The following is an 18,884-nucleotide window of genomic DNA, read 5'->3' on the forward strand; positions in this document are numbered from 1 at the left end:
AAGATAGAGAAAAAGATGAAAGGGAAGAAATGAAAGAGATTTGCAAACTTGAAATTGAAAAGATATGGACTGAGCTAAGGAATTTGAAAGCTAGTAAAGAAACATAAATTGAACAGCTTCAACATGAAAACTGTTAAACACTGTAATTAAAGGTTTATTGTAAGGGTAGTATAGTCTTTTCCATGATTAGAGTATAAATAGTCATCTTTCCTTTATTTTTAGGTTAAGCTTCTTTTGATGATGTACATTATGATTTTCTCTCAATCTTTTCATGGTATCAGAGCTTAATTGTTTTGCAATCAGAAACAGCCTCGATGTCTGCTCGTTCTTCCTCTTCTTTCTTTGTGTGCGTTCTTCGTGTGCGCCGCTTTGCGTGTCTTGTTTTCCATCCTCGACGCCCGCCGTTCTTCCTCTTCTTTCTTTGTGTGCGTTCTTTCGCCGTTGCTATTGTGTGCGCTGCTGCTGTGTTTTCCATCCTTGACGTCTGCTCGTTCTTCCTCTTCTTTGATGTGTGCTTCTACTCCTTGTGCTGTGTGTGTTGCTGTTGTGCGTTGCTGCTGTGCGTCGATATTTCCACTTTGCACACCACCTGCTCGACAAAACTCCCCTGTTCAATCTATTGTGCAGACTGCTGCTGTTCGTGGCGTGTTGGTTTCGGATGAAATTCTTGTAAAGACAAGAATATTGTTAAAGATAGTTGCAGCAAACAATGATGTTGGCATGCCACCTGCTCGACAAAATTTTTTAAGGTTAGATTTGTTGATAGGGGTTGTGGCTTAAATTTATTTGCTTGGTGGAAAATTATGCATTGTGGTTTTCATATTGATAAATGGTTATGGCACATAAGCAATCTGTGAAAGTAGATTTGTTGCCCCTTCTTTGGAGTAATTGATTGTTGTTGATTTCTGTTGAATTTTTCTTTCTTTTGTCTGTTCCGTATGGTTGAAGCTAGAGATGATTCGCTTCAAGCAGTTAGTGTTCAGTTGGATGGTAAGAATTATGCATATTGGAGCTACGTGATGAAAAATTTCTTGAAAGGGAAACAAAAGTGGGGATATATTTCGGGTGCTTATATTAAGCCTCAAGATGATGTGGCATTATTGGATAAATGGGAAGTTGATAATTCAAAAATTATTACTTGGATCAATAATTCTGTTAAGCATTCGATAGGCACCCAATTAGCAAAATATGAGACGGCTAAGGAGGTTTGGGATCACCTAGCTAGACTGTATACACAGTCTAATTTTGCAAAGCAATACTAGTTGGAGTCTGACATTCGTGCTCTTCAGCAGAAAAGTATGAGTATTCAGGAATTCTACGATGCTATGACAGATTTGTGGGATCAGTTGGCTCTCACAGAACCTGCTGAATTACGAGCCTTTGGGCCTTATATTGTACGAAGAGAGGAGCAGAGATTGGTACAGTTTTTAATGGCCCTTCGTGATGAGTTTGAGGGACTTCGTGGGTCTATTCTGCATCGTCATCCACTGTCTTTTGTTGATTCTGTTGTTAGTGAACTTTTGGCTGAAGAAATTCGTTTGAAGTCCTCGGTTGTAAAAGAGGTTTCTTCAGCTTCTACTCCATCTGTTTTTGCCATGCCTCCTCGATCAAACTATAAATCTCAGTTCAGGCCATATGGATCTGTTGCTCGTGATGAATGCAGGTTTTACAAGCAAAAAGGTCATTGGAAATCTCAGTGTCCGAAATTGGGCGAGAAAACAAAGAATGCTTTATCAATGCAGAGAATACCTACCTCGTCAGTGGTCGTATCGATCACCGCCTCTCCACAATGGACCTCCTCTTCTACCTCGTCCTCACAATGCCTTGTCAACCTCCTCCTTAGACCCATCATTGATTGAAAGGCCTAGCCTTGCTTCTCACCTCATGCCATGTCCGCTTCCCTCTCAAGTAGGTTTGTCATCTAGTCCTTCGGTATATCCCCTTCCTCCTGGATTTTAGATTCGGTGCTTCAAACCATATGTCACCTAATTTATCATCATTTACTTCTCTAACCCCCAAGTTTCGGCCTCATGAGTGCTAGTGGTACACCTATGCCATTGCAAGGTGTTGGTTCGGTTATTACGCCTTCTATCTTTATCTAATGTCTATCACATTCCTAGTCTTGCTTTGAATCTTGCTTCATTGGTCGATTTATGATACTTGGATGCTCGATCTCATTTTCTTCTTCCCGCTTGTTTTGTTCAGGATCCACAGTCTCCCGGAAAGTGATTGGGATCGGCCATGAGAAGGAGGACTTTATGTATTGGATCAACTCAAAACCCCTCACACTGCGGCTGTTGTTCCTGGTGTGAATTTGTCATCCTTTCGTTTGAATCCCTCTTCATCTGTGTTTTATTTGTGGCACTCTCGCCTTGGTCATGTCTCTGTGTCTCGTTTAAAATTTTTAGTTTCTACAGGAGCTTTAGGAAATTTGAAAACTCATGATATTTCTGATTGTAGTGGTTGTAAACTAGCCAAGTTTAATGCATTGCCTTTTCTTAAAAGCACTACTATATTTGTCTCTCCTTTTGATCTTATTCATTCTGATGTATGGGGACCCTCTCCTGTTTCTACAAAAGGGGGTTCTCGCTATTATGTATCTTTTATTGATGATTGCACTCGTTATTGTTGGGTTTATCTTATGAAACGTCGTTCAGACTTTTTTGGCATTTATAATGAGTTCCGATCTCTTGTAAAAACCCAACATTCAGCTGTTATCAAATGTTTTAGATGTGATTTGGGGGGAGAGTATACTTCTCATGCTTTTAAGGATCTACTTACTTTAGATGGTACAATTTACCAAACTTCTTGCACTGATACTCCTGAACAAAATGGAGTTGCTGAGAGAAAACATAGGCACATTCTAAAGACTGCATGATCACTCTTGTTGTCCGCTAGTGTTCCTAGTGAATTTTGGGGGGAAGGAGTTCTTACTTCTGTTTATTTAATTAACAGAATTCCTATTTCTTATAATTCTGGCTTGTCTCCCTATGAAAGATTGTATGGTCGTCCGCCAGATTATACTTCTCTTCGTGTTTTTTGTTCTACATGTTTTGTTCTTCTTCCTCATGTTGAACGCAGTAAGCTATCATCTCGATCTACTATATGTGTCTTTCTTGGTTATGGTGCAGGTCAAAAAGGGTATCGTTGTTTTGATCCAATCAATCATAAATTATATGTTTCTCGTCATGTTATTTTTCTTGAACATATTCCTTATTTTACAATTCCTGACCGTCCTCACCATATATCTATGTCTGATCTTATCCATATTGACCCTTTTGCTACTGATGTTGATGAGCTATCCTCTGCTGACATTCCTGACACCTCTATTGGCTCCTCTACTACACACTCCGCCCAATCATCTTCTGAGACTGCGGATACTATCGTACCTCGCTATCCTGTACGCAATCGTAAGTCCACTAAACAACCTGATTTTGATTATTCTTATTATTCGAGTTCATTTGTTTCCTTTCTCGCTTCTATTCATCGTCTTTCTGAACCTTCATCTTTCAAAGAAGCCATTCTTGATCCTCTTTGGCAGCGTGCCATGGCTGAGGAGTTAACTGCTCTTCACCAAACCCATACTTGGGATTTAGTTTTCCTTCCTGCAGGTAAACGTGCTATTGGTTCTCATTGGGTCTACAAGATTAAAACTAAGTCTGATGGTTCTATTGAAAGGTATAAAGCTCATTTAGTGGCTAAAGGTTATTCTCAAGAATATGGTATGGATTATGAAAAGACTTTTTCTCCCGTTGCTAAAATGACTACAGTTCGAACTCTTATTGTTGTTGCTTCCGTTCGCCGTTGGGATATAACTCAAATGGATGTCAAAAATGCCTTTTTGAATGGCGATCTTCATGAAGAAGTTTATATGATCCCTCCTCTTGGTCTTGATCATCATCCTGGTGAAGTCTGCAGACTTAGAAAGGCTCTTTATGGTCTCAAACAGGCTCCTCGCGCTTGGTTTGAGAAGTTCTTTGCTGTAATTACTTCACTTGGTTTTCATCCTAGCCACCATGACTCGCGACCGCTTATCAAATGTACTTACCGGTCGAATTTTGCTCTCTCTATATGTTGATGATATGATTATTACAGGTGATGATTTTATTGGGATTAGTCTGTTAAAGTCCGAACTGACTCGTTGTTTTGCTATGAAAGACTTGGGTTCCCTTCGTTACTTCTTGGGTATTGAAGTTGCTTCTTCTCCAAAAGGGTATCTTCTTTCTCAATCTAAGTACATTTCTAATATTTTTGAGCGTGCTCGCCTTTCTGACAATAAGATTGTTGCTACTCCAATTGAGCTCAACGCTCGTTATTCCGCCCGATGGTTCTCATCACGGATCCGAGTCTATACTCTGACCGTTGTTGGAAGTTTGGTTTATCTTACTATCACTCGATATTGCATATGTTGTTCATATAGTCAGTCAGTTTGTTACTTCTCCTACTACAGTCATTGGGTTCTTCAGATTTTGAGATACCTCCGCCGGACTCCGGGCCGACTCTTCTATTTCCATCCGCTTCATCTTTAGAGTTATGTGCTTACTCCGATGCCGATTGGTGATCCCACTGACCGCAAATCAACTACTGGATTTTGTATCTTTTTAGGTGATTCCCTTATCTCTTGGAAAAGTAAGAAGCAGGACGTCATTTCTCGATCCTCAACGGAGGCTGAATATCGCGTTATGGCTTCTACTACTTGTGAAATAGTTTGGTCATGATGGTTGCTTCACGATATGGGTGTCTTTCTGCGGCAACCAACTCCTTTACATTGTGATAATAAGAGTGCTATTCATATTGCACACAATTCAGTCTTTCACGAACGGACCAAGCATATCGAAATCGACTGTCATATTACGCGTCATCATCTTCAGAATGGCACCTTGACTTTGCCTTTTGTTTCTTTTTCCTTACAGCTTGCGGACTTATTTACAAAATGTCTAACTGCTTCACGTTTTCGTTTTTTATCTGACAAACTCTCGATGCTTGTTGCTATCGCATCGTGAGTTTGAGGGGGAATGTTAAACACTGTAATTAAAGGTTTATTGTAAGGGTAGTATAGTCTTTTCCATGATTAGAGTATAAATAGTCATCTTTCCTTTATTTTTAGGTTAAGCTTCTTTTGATGATGTACATTATGATTTTCTCTCAATCTTTTCAAAAACAAGAAGATGAAAAATAGTTTTGTTGTCTGTTAATTGCATTATTAGCTTGGATTGTTTATAGGGTTGTTTATAGGGATTTGGTGAAATGAAATTAGTTTTGACAAATTACTTGTAGCACAACTATTATTTGCATAATTTTATTAAGGGTTGATAAAATGAAATTATGACACTTGATTTGAAAAATCACTGGCTGTTAGTTATTTGGATTGTTTTGTAGCTAGTTAATTATTTGAGTTATTGTTCTTTTATCCTTTAGCTTATTTTATTGTTAGGATCCAGCTGCTATGATAGTTATTGTTCTACATTCGCTCTGTCCATCTCTATTCTTCTTCTTTCATTCCCTACTTCTATCTTCCATTTTTTACTCACTTCTTTCTACCATTACTAGTTCCTGCCAACTCTGATGCAACCAGGTGTGTGACAAAATGTCTAGATAATGTGGTTTGGTATGTGTATGCTTGACCAGATTCATTTGAATAGCATTATTTAAAAGAAAAACAGAACATATGTTACTAAAAAGAATAAATGAACAATCGGTAGCAATTGAAAATAGACTGCAAAATTGAAGTACCAATTGAGATATTAACTCAACCTGAGGGATGCACTTCTTAAAAATCACATTTGCAACATGGACTCTCAAGAGAAGCAGTTTTTGGGATAATGGTAAAAGCTGTGATGGCATTTATCAGGCTGAGAAGCTTCCCATTTTCAAAGAACTCCTCGACTTCTGGAAACATATCTGAACCCACCACTAACCAACTCTTTTGGAAAAAAGAGCTACTGAACCCATTAGGCCTTGGGGTTTTATCTTCCACAGTCACAGATGCTGAACATAGCTGTCTTTACCTCACAAGTAGTGATAGGTTTACATAACTCAACAGCAGCTTCAGTATTAAGAACTGGACCTGCAACTTAAAACACTTTCTTCAGAGCTCAATCTATGAGAGACAGACTTTTCCAAAACAATTCTGATATAACTGGACCATCTCAGACTTGATTTTCTGCTGATCAATTATGAAACCCCAGCAATGTTTTCTATTTGTACAATTGCGTACCTCGCTTTCCTCTGCTTCGCTGAGTTATGGAGGAATTTGGTTTTTTAATCACCAAACTCGATCCAGCTGATCCTAGATTTCTGCCTGTAAAAGGGTTCTTCCTGTCTGGGCAAAGGCTGAAGGTGTCTGACAGCTGAGTTATGAAAGCCTTCTTTAGTGACTGAGAGCTTTGGTCTGGGGAATGTCACATATAAGAGCTTGTATCATGACTACCAAAAAAAGGTTAAATTTTGTTTGTCCAGTGGTAAATTTAGTTTCGGTTCGTGAGCAAGAGTTTCTTCAATTTATTCTTTAAATTATCTTTGTTTTCATTAGTAGTTTGAAGCTTTAATGGCAGAAGAGGTTGGCGCATGCTTTCGGCAAAACTGAAGTACTATGAATCTATGATTTCTGCTCTCCTTCATCCAAGAGATACTTTTCCCCAGTGTCAATGGAACTAGTTTCGCACTTGCAGTTATGTTAAAAATAATTACTTTTACCGGAGAGCTTACCTGCAATTGCAATGTGTATATTTATTTATTAACCAATATATATTTGTGCCACGTACAGTCATTTCTAGAAATTAATTATCAAATGTTATTCTTTTGTTACATAATACTGATGAATATAAGATTGAAAAACCATTTAATTCTCAATTATTATTATCTCGACTTTGAAGCGTTTGCAGAGACAGGTAGCCCTTCAATTTCTTTATTTTACTTAATTGTTTCTATTTTTTCTCCATCTTTAATAGCATGAGTTTTCTCTTATAGCAAGTCCATATCAGATATGGGTTAACATGTTTTCTAATTTTAGCAGTATGAGAAAGGGATCATGGGACTTCCTTAAGGATTAGAGAAGTTGAGATTTAAGTTCTTCTGCTCAGGCATTATCAACAAGTGTTAGGATCAATAGGTTTACATGCTTGTTCTTTTTGAAATTTTATTGATTACTTAGAAAATTGCACCTTGCAAATCTCAATCTTGATATGTTAAACAAAGATCAACTAAGGAAATTAGAAGACAATCTCAACCTTGAATCTTCAAAAATCCCAAAGCTCATCATCATGCTTGTTAGCAACTATAAAAAAAACCTGGTTCGGTCCCATAATATGAAGAAGACTGAGAGCAAAAGAATTCAAATCACTTTCTTTATTCTGATGATATCCTTAAAGAAACAGTATTACAGCATTGCCGTCGGGAAGACATTTGAAAAATTCACAACCCCAAGTTAAAACCTAAGTGAATGCTTTAAACAAAAACCACGGCCTCATTTCTTGAACAGTCATTATCTAGTCTGCTGCTCCTTCTAAGTTTAACAGAGAAAGACAGCACAAAATTCACAGTTCCAGGAACTGGCATCAAAACCCCAAATGAAATTTAACGCCAACACCATGGCCGTCCCTTTTATTATTGCAGAACCGGACTACATCTGTTCTTCATGAAAACACTTTTCAAGAGATGTTGAAAAGCCCAAAATATTTGTCCCTGGCGTTTGCAGGTCTTCTTTTTCAGCTTCATTATGTTCCTTTTCCTCTTTTGGGGAAGGTAATGGAGAAGAAAAGTCTAAGCACATTCCCTGAATAAGTTGATCATAAGATGCAGAGAGATCGTGGGAAGTAAGTTGGTGGTACTCTACAAGTTGGTGCAGGCATTGGTTTTCCCTTATCAGGTTTGCATTCTCATTTGCTAATCTAGACTTTTCAGCAAGCAAAGCCTCCATTTGAAGCCTCATCTGTTAACATTATAATTATAAATGCAATTGATCATAACCTTAAATGAATACATATCATGACAAAATATCACTAAACTCAAAGTTCAGCAAAGTTTTTCTTACCAGGTCATCTTCTTCTGGTCTGATCCCTTTCGAAAATCCATCTCGAAGTCTCCTGTTTTCTTCTTCAAGAAGAGAGCATCTCTCTTGCACGAAGCATAAATCAGATCTTAATGACTTCAGTTCTCTTGCAAGTGAAGCTGCTTTTGTTGCCATGGAAACAGCAAGCTGCAAATATTTTACAAGTAAACAAATTGCCAATTAGTATAAAAACTTGGTAGAGACCTAGTATAGATCAAGTAATATATACTAAACAGAAATAGAAAACCAACATTTTTGGCTTTCTTCAGCTTATTATCTTTAGGGCTCTCCTCAGTTTCCTTCTGTGAATCACTTTCTTGATCTACTGAGTTACCAGTTTGATCGAACTTCCTTTTCAATCCTTTATTTGTCTCCTCTCCTTCACCTTTCTGTTCCTCTTTTCCTCTATTTTGTTGCTTTTCCAAATCTTCTTGTTTAATTTCTGCGTTTTGGAGATTGCTTCGGAATATTTCACTCAAAGTGGGTGGTTCAGATAGATATCTAGCTCCCTAAAAACAGAATAGAAGACAGAAATAACAGAGAAAAGTAACACTTCATTATCTAACGTTTAATCTCCAAAAAGATTTATTATAATAGAAACAGAAAGTCTCAAAAGTAAGTTTCTTTTTACCTGAAGAGCATTGTCCAGATTGTTAGAGAGCTGAGACAGGGTGTGAGCAATAGAATCAAACCCTCTAATCAAAAGCAAAGAGTCTTCCTTCATTCTCTTAGCTCGATCTGATTCTCCTATTACGCTCTAAGAAAACCCAAAAATTTTAAAAAAGAAATTAGAATACAAACCCATCTCTTCAACTAGAAAAAAGAAAAAGAGAAAAAAAAATAATAGTTAAAAGACCAACCAAATGAGCACTGGTTGAAGCAGGGTCAGGATCAAGCTGATCTTGGGCAATAGAAACCTTGCATTGTCGATTCTCGAGAAGAGAGTCGATTCGGCTACGGAGAGAGCTCCAAAAACGCTTGTCGGAGGCGGGACTGAAGAGTGGAGAAGAAACCGTGAAGCTTGTGTTCTCCTGTCATCAAAACCAAATTGTAACAAAAGAATCCAACAAGCAAGTCATAACCCAGAACAAGAAGAAGAGAAAGAAGTTACCTTGTTGACGTGGGAAGGAGATGGAGAATCTACCGAAGCTGCCATGAGACAGAGAGCAAGAGAGATAGAGAGATAGATACGTAACGGCTAGTTATTAAGTAAGAGGGAGTGTAATGATGAAGGGCATTTAAAAAGAGGGGACATTTGGGTTAACGTTATAAAAAAAATCTGGCATTATTTGTTTTTCTCTTTTTATTTTTAACTTAACGTTGGTCCACTCCTTTTCGATCATCAAAGCTGCGGTGCTTTCAAACGCGCCTAGTAGGGTCGCTTTCTATGGGATCCACCCTTATCTCCTAGTAATAAGCAAACAAAATGGTCACCAATGGAAGTGTTTCAGTTGGCTAATGGTGTTTTTTTTCTTCTTAATGTTCTCCCCAGTGGAGTAGTAATAAATTAGAGCTTAAGCACACTTTAATATGCTCGGTTGGCTTAGATCAATCGAACTACTTTTTGTCTTAAATATGGAGATCATCGTGGACATGGATTGTATTGTGTCATGATTAGATACATCAAAAAGTAGATTGTAACTAAACAAAACAACTTGAAATGTTATTGAGATTAATTTTGATTGATTTACCCTTCCCCTCTCTCTCACCCATTCTTTCAAACCATTTCTTTCCTCAGTGGGTAAATTATTATATTCAAACCAAAACAATTCTCTTTGTTTTCTCGAGAAAAAAAAAGATTGCAACTTTAACACATACATATTACTTTATTCTAATAATTTATCATCGCTCGTTAATTTAAGTGCGTACCACTAATAGTCGTATAAGAAAAATAAATGAGGTAAAATAAATAAATAAATGGGTGCCCCTTATATTTTCGAGAATAATCTTGACAGTGGGTTTTCATATAATTTCTTGACACTATCTACCCAACAGAAAGATATCCATATGTTTTCAATTTCCCACGTAAGAAATTCAAGGACAAAACAATTCAAGTGCTCACTTCAATCTTTCTTATTTTTTATTTATATTTTTTCACATTAAAATTTTATGAATTTTAAATAAATATAATATAAATTAGATATTATAATATTAAATAACTGAACTTGCATCAAATAGGATAAGTGGCTTTTTCAAGTACTGGTGGGGTATGACCTCAATGCTCTGCTCATACTGAATTTAGATGTCAAATTTCCACTCACTTCCATCTCCACTGTAACATGAAAAATTACCCGGCAAAATTAATTGGAACGTCAGTTAAAGAAAGCTTGTGGTTACCTTTATCTTAGAAACCAAAAACTGCTGGCTCTAAAACGATCAGCTCCGAAATCACCAGTCATCCATGGCTACTCCTGCACCTTCATCTTCCTCTCTCCTATTCTCGTCTCCACCTTCGAAGCTTTCTCCGCCATCTCTTCTACCTTCTCCACGCCTCTGTCTTTCATCTTTCTCTCAGTCTTCTTCTCTCTCTGCTTTTCTCTCCATTACTCCTACTTCTTTAGCATACCCAGCATGTTCAAGGCGCTTCTCTGCCTCCTCTTCTTTCACTGTCAAGGCCAGTGCTGCAGCTAAGAAGAAAGTCCTCATAGTTAATACTAACAGTGGTGGCCATGCTGTTATTGGATTTTATTTCGCGAAAGAGCTTTTAGGTTCTGGCCATGAGGTCACTATCTTTACTGTTGGTGATGAGAATTCTGATAAAATGAAGAAGCCTCCATTCAGCAGATTTTCTGTAAGTTCTAGAATTCAGTATATACAGTTCTTGTGTGCTTTACAATCTGGGAATTTCTGATTAGGTATATATGGTAATGTGTATATTCAGCTATTCTATTTATTGGAACTCTTTTGTGGGAAATTGATTGCATTTCTTCTTTCTTTTGATCAAGGAAATTGTTAGTGCGGGAGGGAAGACGGTATGGGGAGACCCTGCAGAAGTAGGGAAGGTTGTGGAAGGAGCAACATTTGATGTTGTGTTAGATAACAATGGCAAGGACCTCGATACTGTCAGGTTTCATATCATGCCCTTGTTACATAATTTAAGCTCTTTAAATTCTGTGACGCATAACCAATGAGTTTTAGCTTAGTTGCCTGTAGAGCTATTACCTTAGGAGTTCAAACCCCAGTTGAAGCTCAGTTAATCCACAAACAATTATGTGAAAGGGAAACTAACATTAATCTTTTAACACATAGACCTGTAGCAGACTGGGCCAAGAGTGCTGGTGCGAAGCAGTTCCTATACATCAGCAGCGCTGGAATCTATGTACCAACTGATGAACCTCCTCATGTTGAAGGGGTAATCAATTAATTAAAGTAATATGCGTTTCTTGTCCCAAGAAAGCAAGAACTCAGATAGAATGTTTGCCGTCCACTAAGTCTATGTTTCTTATATGTTGCAGGACGCTGTTAAATCTAGTGCAAGTCATGTTGCTGTGGAAAAATATATTGCTGAGGTTTTCAGCAGTTGGGCTGTTTTCCGCCCGCAATACATGATTGGTTCAGGCAACAACAAAGATTGTGAGGAATGGTTTTTTGATCGTAAGTATAGAAAATCTTGCACATCTGAATAATAGAGTGAGGCCTCTATTCATTTTCTTTTCTTTTCCTCTTATATGTTATGATGATGATGGACCTACTCTAAGCAGGAATCGTCCGGAAAAGGCCAGTACCAATCCCCGGGTCCGGGATGCAACTAACTAATATCTCCCATGTTAGGGACTTATCTTCTATGCTTACTAAATCTGTTGAAAACCCAGAAGCTGCCGGTGGCAATATATTCAACTGTGTAAGTGACCGTGCTGTTACTTTGGATGGAATGGCCAAACTGTGTGCTCAGGCTGCAGGTCTACCAGTTGAAATAGTGCATTATGACCCGAAAGCTGTTGGAATTGATGCAAAGAAAGCTTTTCCTTTCCGAAATATGGTAATAGATTGCTCAAGTTTGGCATACAATATATATTGTTAGGCATAGCAAGGACATTTTCACTTCTGATTCAAATGCAGTTTTTCTACTACTTGCAACTTCTTGAAAAATAAGAATAATCTATATCATCCCTGTATTTTGCAGCATTTCTATGCGGAACCCAGAGCTGCCAAGGACATCTTGGGATGGCAATCCACCACGAACCTTCCTGAAGACTTGAAAGAAAGATTTGATGAGTATGTAAAGATTGGGAGAGACAAGAAGCCTATGCAGTTCGAGTTAGATGATAAAATACTCGAATCCCTTAAGATTCCAGTAGCAGTATGATCTGTTGGAATAATGGCATTTGAAGAACTGCCCATTTTAGAAGACCCTGGTCTGATGGAGAGCCTGTAATCATTTTTTTCCTCCCAAATCTGTCTAGTTTTGTTAAAGACTTGTATTCTTTTAACTCAATCCACAGGAAAAACATGATGAATAAATTAAGTTCTCAATTACCAAGCGTAATTTAATGAATGTACCAAAGAAAATGAAGGATAATAGCAAACTTCTACAGTACATTTTCAGCCGAACTGGATTGCAAGAAATTTTAAATCGTTGCCAATCCAATAGTCAACATGTTCAGTCACTCATACATTATCGCAATGAATCATTTCTAAATTTCCTCAGGTCTGATGGTCTCATGTTTCACTAATACTATGTTTTCTCACAATTGATGGTATCACGTTTCACTGATACTAAATGCTGCATATTCATATTTGTGCTGTGACATTAGAGCAAGATCACATTTCCGTCGGTTTATGCCTTCGTACGGTGGCTGTGCTAGGCAACTCAAGGCCATAGCATGAAAAACTAGGGAGCAAAGTCTAGTAAGAAAATTTCTGATGAGGACCCACTTATTGCTTAAGATTAATAGTGTGCAAAAGTGCTCATTTGAGAAGAGAACCAGCCAGTCGACACACATCAACTTCACCAAAACAGTATTCTCAGCACAATTAAACAACCCAAGTAATTAAATATTTCAAGTCTCAAATAACTTAAAATAATTTTGAGCATGCATATGCTACAAAAGGCAGTTAGACACCCTCGTATTGAGCCTCTAGTAAATTAAGGCGGCACATACTGCCTATTGCAAATTTGCAAGAAGAATTGACTAGAAATCCTAAAACTAAAACCCAGTTCCGTGTTTCTGAAGTACTTTTCTGAGACTGGCCTACAGTAGATAATCTATTACACCTGGTTAATGCTACTGGACTAGATGGCATAGGGACAAGGTTTAATCCCAGAAAGAACAACAGAAATAATCAGTCTATGGATAAGTCTTCATTCAGAAAGAGCTAAGGGCCTAAGAAAGCAAATTACTTCAGACGGAACTGTTCATCATGCTTGATATCAAGCCCCTTGAGTTTCGATTCCAATTCATCCTCATTATCTTCATCATCTTCTTTTTCCTCATAATCAAGATCTTCACCTTCTGGATCGTTCTCATCTAAAGGCCCAAGGACACCAGGCAAATTCTTGAATATATCCTTCACTTCATCAATTCCTTCATCAGATATGAAATTACCATTGATATTCAGCAACTTGAAACCAGGCTTCAGCACAACAGCCTGTGCCAAGAGCCTTGCCCCAGCCCTTCTGATCTGGTTAGTGCCCAAATCAACTTCATTTAATTGACCATGACCCCCTTCTATTGCCTTAGCAATCAAAATAGCACCTTCATCCTTCAATTCATTCTCCGCAAGGTTTAACTTGCTGAGAAATTGTTTTGCTGCTATACAGGGTGCCAAAGAAGAAGCTGCTTTGGCAGTAAAATCATTCCCAGCCATATCAAGAACTTCAAGTGAAGGTGCAGACTCCTTTAGAGCATCGGCGAGTGCCTCTGCGCCCTCATCTTCCAAGTTTAGATAACTCAGATAAACCTCGGTTAGATCAGCAAAAGAAAATAGAGCCTTACTCAGAGCAACACCAGCTTCCACTCCAAACATATTGTCACGAAGATCAAGCTTCCGCAAATGGGTACATGTTCCAAGTGCTTCAGCCAGTGCAACACCGCCATCTAAGCCTATCCTTGTTGAGGAACATCTAAAATCTTCAAGCATAGCAGACCGTTTCACAAACTCAGCAATAGCAACTGCACCTTCATCTCCAGTCATATTATTATGAAACTGAAGTACCTTGAGTTTCTCCGTGGAAGGAACTAGCTCACAAACTGCACGCGCAGCTTCCTCAGAGATACCATCATTTATAAGATAAAGCTCCTCCAGATTATTCTGTGATTTGAGGAGTGCCCCAAAAGCCCTCACACCCTTTTCACCCAGGGCGTTATTCGAAAGATTGAGACACCTCAAATTACAACCCTCAAGGGCTGTAGAAAAAATGTTCATGACTTCAAGAGCTTCTGGCTCTGGCCTTCCAGCAACAAAGTCTGATAAATCTACTTCTGTCAGTTGATCCTTTACGGACAACAAAATCTGCTCAGCAACAGCAGCTGCATCCAAGCCAAAACTTCTATTGCTGAAACATATCTTAGTATATCGGTTTCCTAGCTCCTTAAGTGGTCTTAAGAGATCCTGAGCCTCTTCTGCACTGATAAATGCACGACGGCCGGCAGATATATCAAAAACATCTGTACGTATGGAGCTAGCTATCTCAGCGGTTGTCACGTTACCATCCTCCTTCATTATAGGGCCCCTTTTTAAAACTTCCAGCATGAGCTTACTGGATTCTTTGGCATAAACCTGAACTGCAGAACCTCCATCACCATCTGGCTCCTTCTGATGGTGCTGGTTTGCTGCATCAAATGCCAACTCTTCAATTTGTTTAGCATCTTCCTCAGCCTCCTCTTTGCTCAACTGGCCATACTTTCTGGAAATAATAGATGGGGTCGTAAGATTCTTCGTCATCCGCTCTATAAGCATTAGCCTGGTACTCTGATTAGGAGGCCACAATTTGACAGAAAGCGTTCGCTGTTGGAAAGTTTGTGCAGTAGAATCCATTGCAAAGTAACCTGAAAAGAATTTTTCATGACTGCATTATAATACCTAAAAGATCTAGAAACAAGGAAGCACATCTAATGTTGATATAGAAAAATGAAGGTGTTTCCAAATAACAAACCGCTTAAATTAGTCCAACCAAACATGCATTTCATCACTTCCTACATTCTCAAATACCTTTTATAAAGTTGTCCATTTTAAGCAATTAAGTAAAACGTACTAAAATCCCCATGCTATGAATTTCTTAAAACCAAAATGCTGATTTAATGAGTAATGCTGTGTTATATTGCATATGCCTTTAACTTATTTGCAGGAAAATAACTTAGGGAATGAGAAGAAATGGAAGATAAAATAAAAGAAAATTTGATTCACTTGTATTGTATAGAGAAAATGAAGAAAAAGAAAGTTAATAGAAATAAATAATCAAATCTTCATTAAAAGCTTATAGAGAAAAACAAATGAGAAAAAGGAACGTAAGATTTTTAATTTAAATACATGTTGAATAGAGATAACAAAAAAAATTGACACTCAGAAACATATCCACATCTTAATTGACAACTCGCAACACACACCTAAAAGAAATGTCTAAAAGGGAATTTTCATGAAATTTTCCTTCAGATTTTTGCTTCCTTGCATTTCTTTAAAGTAGATCAATTAAGAGAATCAAGTAGTTTCAAAATTTCGTTCTTTTCTCTACTGATAAACTGAAGAGTAACATCAAGACTAGTTCTAATCAAGAATACAATCTCAAGCAATTCTAATAAACAATTGGACCAAAACAAATACTCAACTCTTCACTAATATTCAAACTGAAAAGACCCAGAAGCTTTATAAGAGATGCCAAGTACCATTAGTCAAGTTTATATAATATATGCTAAGTTAAAATAGTAAATTAATCATAACAAAGTTAAAGCCATTGAACAAACATAAATATCAATTCATAAAACCCCAACACAGTTCCATAACTTATAATAATTATTAGTTTGGCCATAAAAACTAAACAACAAAAGCAATGAGATTTCTGACTTGAAACACCACAAAGCGCAAAGATCCAGAGAAAACCAAATGCTTAGACATCACCACCAAACCAAAACAAGATAAAAGCACACAGATTCAAAAAAAGAATCATACTGAAATTGATACTTGCCTAAATGCTAATTGAGAAAAAAAGAAGAAGAAAGAATTGGATAGATAAGAGAGTACCTGAGAGAAAGCGCCGTTAGAAACCCTAGATTGTTGTAGAGCAAAGAAACAGCAACTGCAAAACCCTAGAGAGCAGAAACTGACTCCGTTTTTCGAATAAATAATCTTAAAAAGAAAAGGAAAAGGACCAGAGGGGAATGGGGAGTTAGAGGTGGAAATGTGTAATGATGAGAATTGCAGATAAGAGAAAAAAGGGGGAATAAAATTATTAAAACGAGTGCGTGCGTGCAGGAATTGGAGGGAAACTATAATTCATCCCTTTTTTGAGCTTTGCCTTTTTAAATTATTGTCAGCCTGATTGCGTTGGTTTTCCGTAACCTTTCCCCTAAAATGACGAAAATCTCCTCCCGCCTCCTCGTTTGAGTTTTATCCAGGAGGAAATTACCATTTGACTCTTATATTTTTTATATTATATTAGTCATTTTTTTATATTTAAAAAATATTTTTTTTATTTTTTATTTTATAATTTTATACCAAAATTTTTTTCTATTAAAATTATTGTTAGAAAACTGTTAATTAAGTTTAGTTTTATACTATTTGCTCTCTAATTTTTTTTTGTAATATACAAATTGTCTCTTAATATTTTATTTATTGCACTAAAATCTCTTTGTGTTTTGAAATTTCAATATAAATAAAAATTTAAACTGATAAAAGAAATATAATTTGAACTTCAAATTTTTTATCAAAATTACCAGTTTACTGTAATAAAATTATTATTAATAATAACACTATCTATTTTATTCTAACAATATAAACTTAAATTATATAAATTTTTTATATTTTAATTAACATACGCATTTTTAAAATATTTAAATTTTATCAAAATTTGATTATATTAAACATTAAAATAATTAAAGAATACTAATTAATTATTTTTTTACAAACACTAAATTAATTTTTATATACAAATTAGACGAGAAGACTTTAGTATAATAAATAAACTATAACGGGCAATTTGTATATTATACCAAAGATGAAGGGACAAATAATATAAAATTAAACCTAGTTAATGGTTGTTTAAAAAAAAATCTACGAAATGGGTTTTTAGTATAAAATTATAAAATAAAAAAATAAAGAAATTAATTTTTAAATGTCAAGGGTAATTAGTACAATATGAACAAATATAGGGTTAAATAGTAAGTTGCCAGTTGCCATTTTATTTATTAATACAATCTCGTTGCCCTTTGGGTATGATGGGCTTGGGCCTTATCCCAGATCTAACTTTCCTTTTTCTATAAACATGCGATCCATGATGAATTAATAATGCCAGACGGGCCTTTTTCAAAAATCATTTTTAAGAACTCAATTACGAGCCAGTAGGTTAGGAATTGGAGTGGTATTAAAATCCATATCTAATTAACACTAAAAATTAATTAATATTTGATATTGGAATTTTGCTTGATACTTATGTAGAAATTTCAATTAATTATCATTTGTATTCAATAGAAATTCTTAATCTTACCATAGTCCCCTTTTATTCTCTTCTTTTCTTTAATGAAAAATGAATCCGCCAAAGTCGTCTCTCTCTCTCTTTCTCTCTATAGTATTTTTCTAGTACAGTTTGCCATGCTGCAGAGGTTCCAATATGGCTATGAGTGATTAATTATCTTCAACTATATAGTTTATGTCCAATAATGGATAATTTATCTTTGATTAGATTGAAAAGTTAGGCTTTCTGAAAAGGGTATCACTGACATTAAAACAAAAATCATATGACGAAGATTAAACAGCTTTTCCCATTAAAGAAAAAGATTAAGATTATGATTAAGCAGCTTAATTATGGGCTTCTTCGTGGTCCTGTCGGAACCGACACCTTGCCAGCTGTAAACTAAATGGCACTGGCTCAATCTACGCAAACATATGATCACATTATTACGTAAAATGATAGAGACAGGAATTCCAAGTTAAGTTATTTTGTAATTAATTAAACCTCTACTTGCCTCCCCTCATCATTTCATCCAACAAACTAAACACTGCTCATTTAGGAACACTGACTAGTCGGATAGACCCTTTTTAATCATATTTTATATTTTAAAAAATATTCTTTTTTGTAATATTACCCTTTAAAATAAAAAAATTTTAAAAATTATTTTTAACGCATATATTTCAAAATGAATTAATACTACTTTTAACTTGTGATATATAATCTTATAATAATAATACTAATTAGGTAAATTAGTCTTCCACATTAATAGAAATATTAACTTAATAGACTTTAAAATTTTTCAAAAATATAAAAAATGATGTAATTATTATAAAAAACACAGTTATTAAATCTAGCTCAGCCCAACCGGTTGAACCGTGAACTGGAGCATGTTTTTGTTCAGTTTAAAACCTATTTTTGTATTAATTCGCCTTAAAATTGGCAATTCCGCCGGATCAAAGATGTTTTGGTTATGGTTCACACGGATTAATTGAGTCAACTCTAATAAAAAAAAAAAAATCTTCCAAGCTAGGTAAACTTGGAACCTTTAATCATCAAATTATAATAATATATATTTTATTCAAAATCAATTAAACTCTTAATTTTTAAATTTTTGATATGATCAGTCTGAAATCTATTAATAAAGGGAGGTCTATATTATAAAATAATCAAAACATAAAAAGAGTTCATTATTTTAGACGACAGTGAGTGTGCTTATTTTATAATAAAAGA

The 18,884-nt window shown here is 36.1% G+C and overlaps 3 protein-coding genes across 3 annotated transcripts; 1 reads left to right on the plus strand and 2 right to left on the minus strand.

The window, feature by feature from the left end:
• Positions 1 to 7,329: 7,329 nt before the first annotated feature.
• Positions 7,330 to 9,319, minus strand: LOC8272044. Its single transcript, XM_002520699.4, has 6 exons — positions 9,162 to 9,319; positions 8,911 to 9,081; positions 8,682 to 8,807; positions 8,302 to 8,559; positions 8,033 to 8,197; positions 7,330 to 7,930 (listed from the first exon to the last, which is right to left on the minus strand). The coding sequence occupies exons 1-6, from the start codon at positions 9,204 to 9,206 to the stop codon at positions 7,622 to 7,624; spliced, it is 1,074 nt and encodes a 357-aa protein (XP_002520745.1). The 5' UTR covers positions 9,207 to 9,319; the 3' UTR covers positions 7,330 to 7,621.
• Positions 9,320 to 10,327: 1,008 nt separating this feature from the next.
• Positions 10,328 to 12,526, plus strand: LOC8272043 (chloroplast stem-loop binding protein of 41 kDa a, chloroplastic). The gene is made up of 6 exons (XM_015720145.3): positions 10,328 to 10,841; positions 10,996 to 11,117; positions 11,300 to 11,402; positions 11,506 to 11,644; positions 11,752 to 12,029; positions 12,174 to 12,526. Exons 1-6 carry the CDS (start codon positions 10,452 to 10,454, stop codon positions 12,354 to 12,356), a joined length of 1,215 nt encoding a protein of 404 aa, XP_015575631.2. The 5' UTR covers positions 10,328 to 10,451; the 3' UTR covers positions 12,357 to 12,526.
• Positions 12,527 to 13,038: 512 nt separating this feature from the next.
• LOC8272042 (RAN GTPase-activating protein 1) lies at positions 13,039 to 16,774 on the minus strand. The gene is made up of 2 exons (XM_002520697.4): positions 16,229 to 16,774; positions 13,039 to 15,039 (listed from the first exon to the last, which is right to left on the minus strand). Exon 2 carries the CDS (start codon positions 15,026 to 15,028, stop codon positions 13,388 to 13,390), a length of 1,641 nt encoding a protein of 546 aa, XP_002520743.2. The 5' UTR covers positions 15,029 to 15,039; positions 16,229 to 16,774; the 3' UTR covers positions 13,039 to 13,387.
• Between the last annotated feature and the right edge of the window lie 2,110 nt (positions 16,775 to 18,884).

Source organism: Ricinus communis, chromosome 1, assembly GCF_019578655.1.
Source record: "Ricinus communis isolate WT05 ecotype wild-type chromosome 1, ASM1957865v1, whole genome shotgun sequence".
In the NCBI taxonomy this organism is placed as follows: domain Eukaryota; kingdom Viridiplantae; phylum Streptophyta; class Magnoliopsida; order Malpighiales; family Euphorbiaceae; genus Ricinus; species Ricinus communis.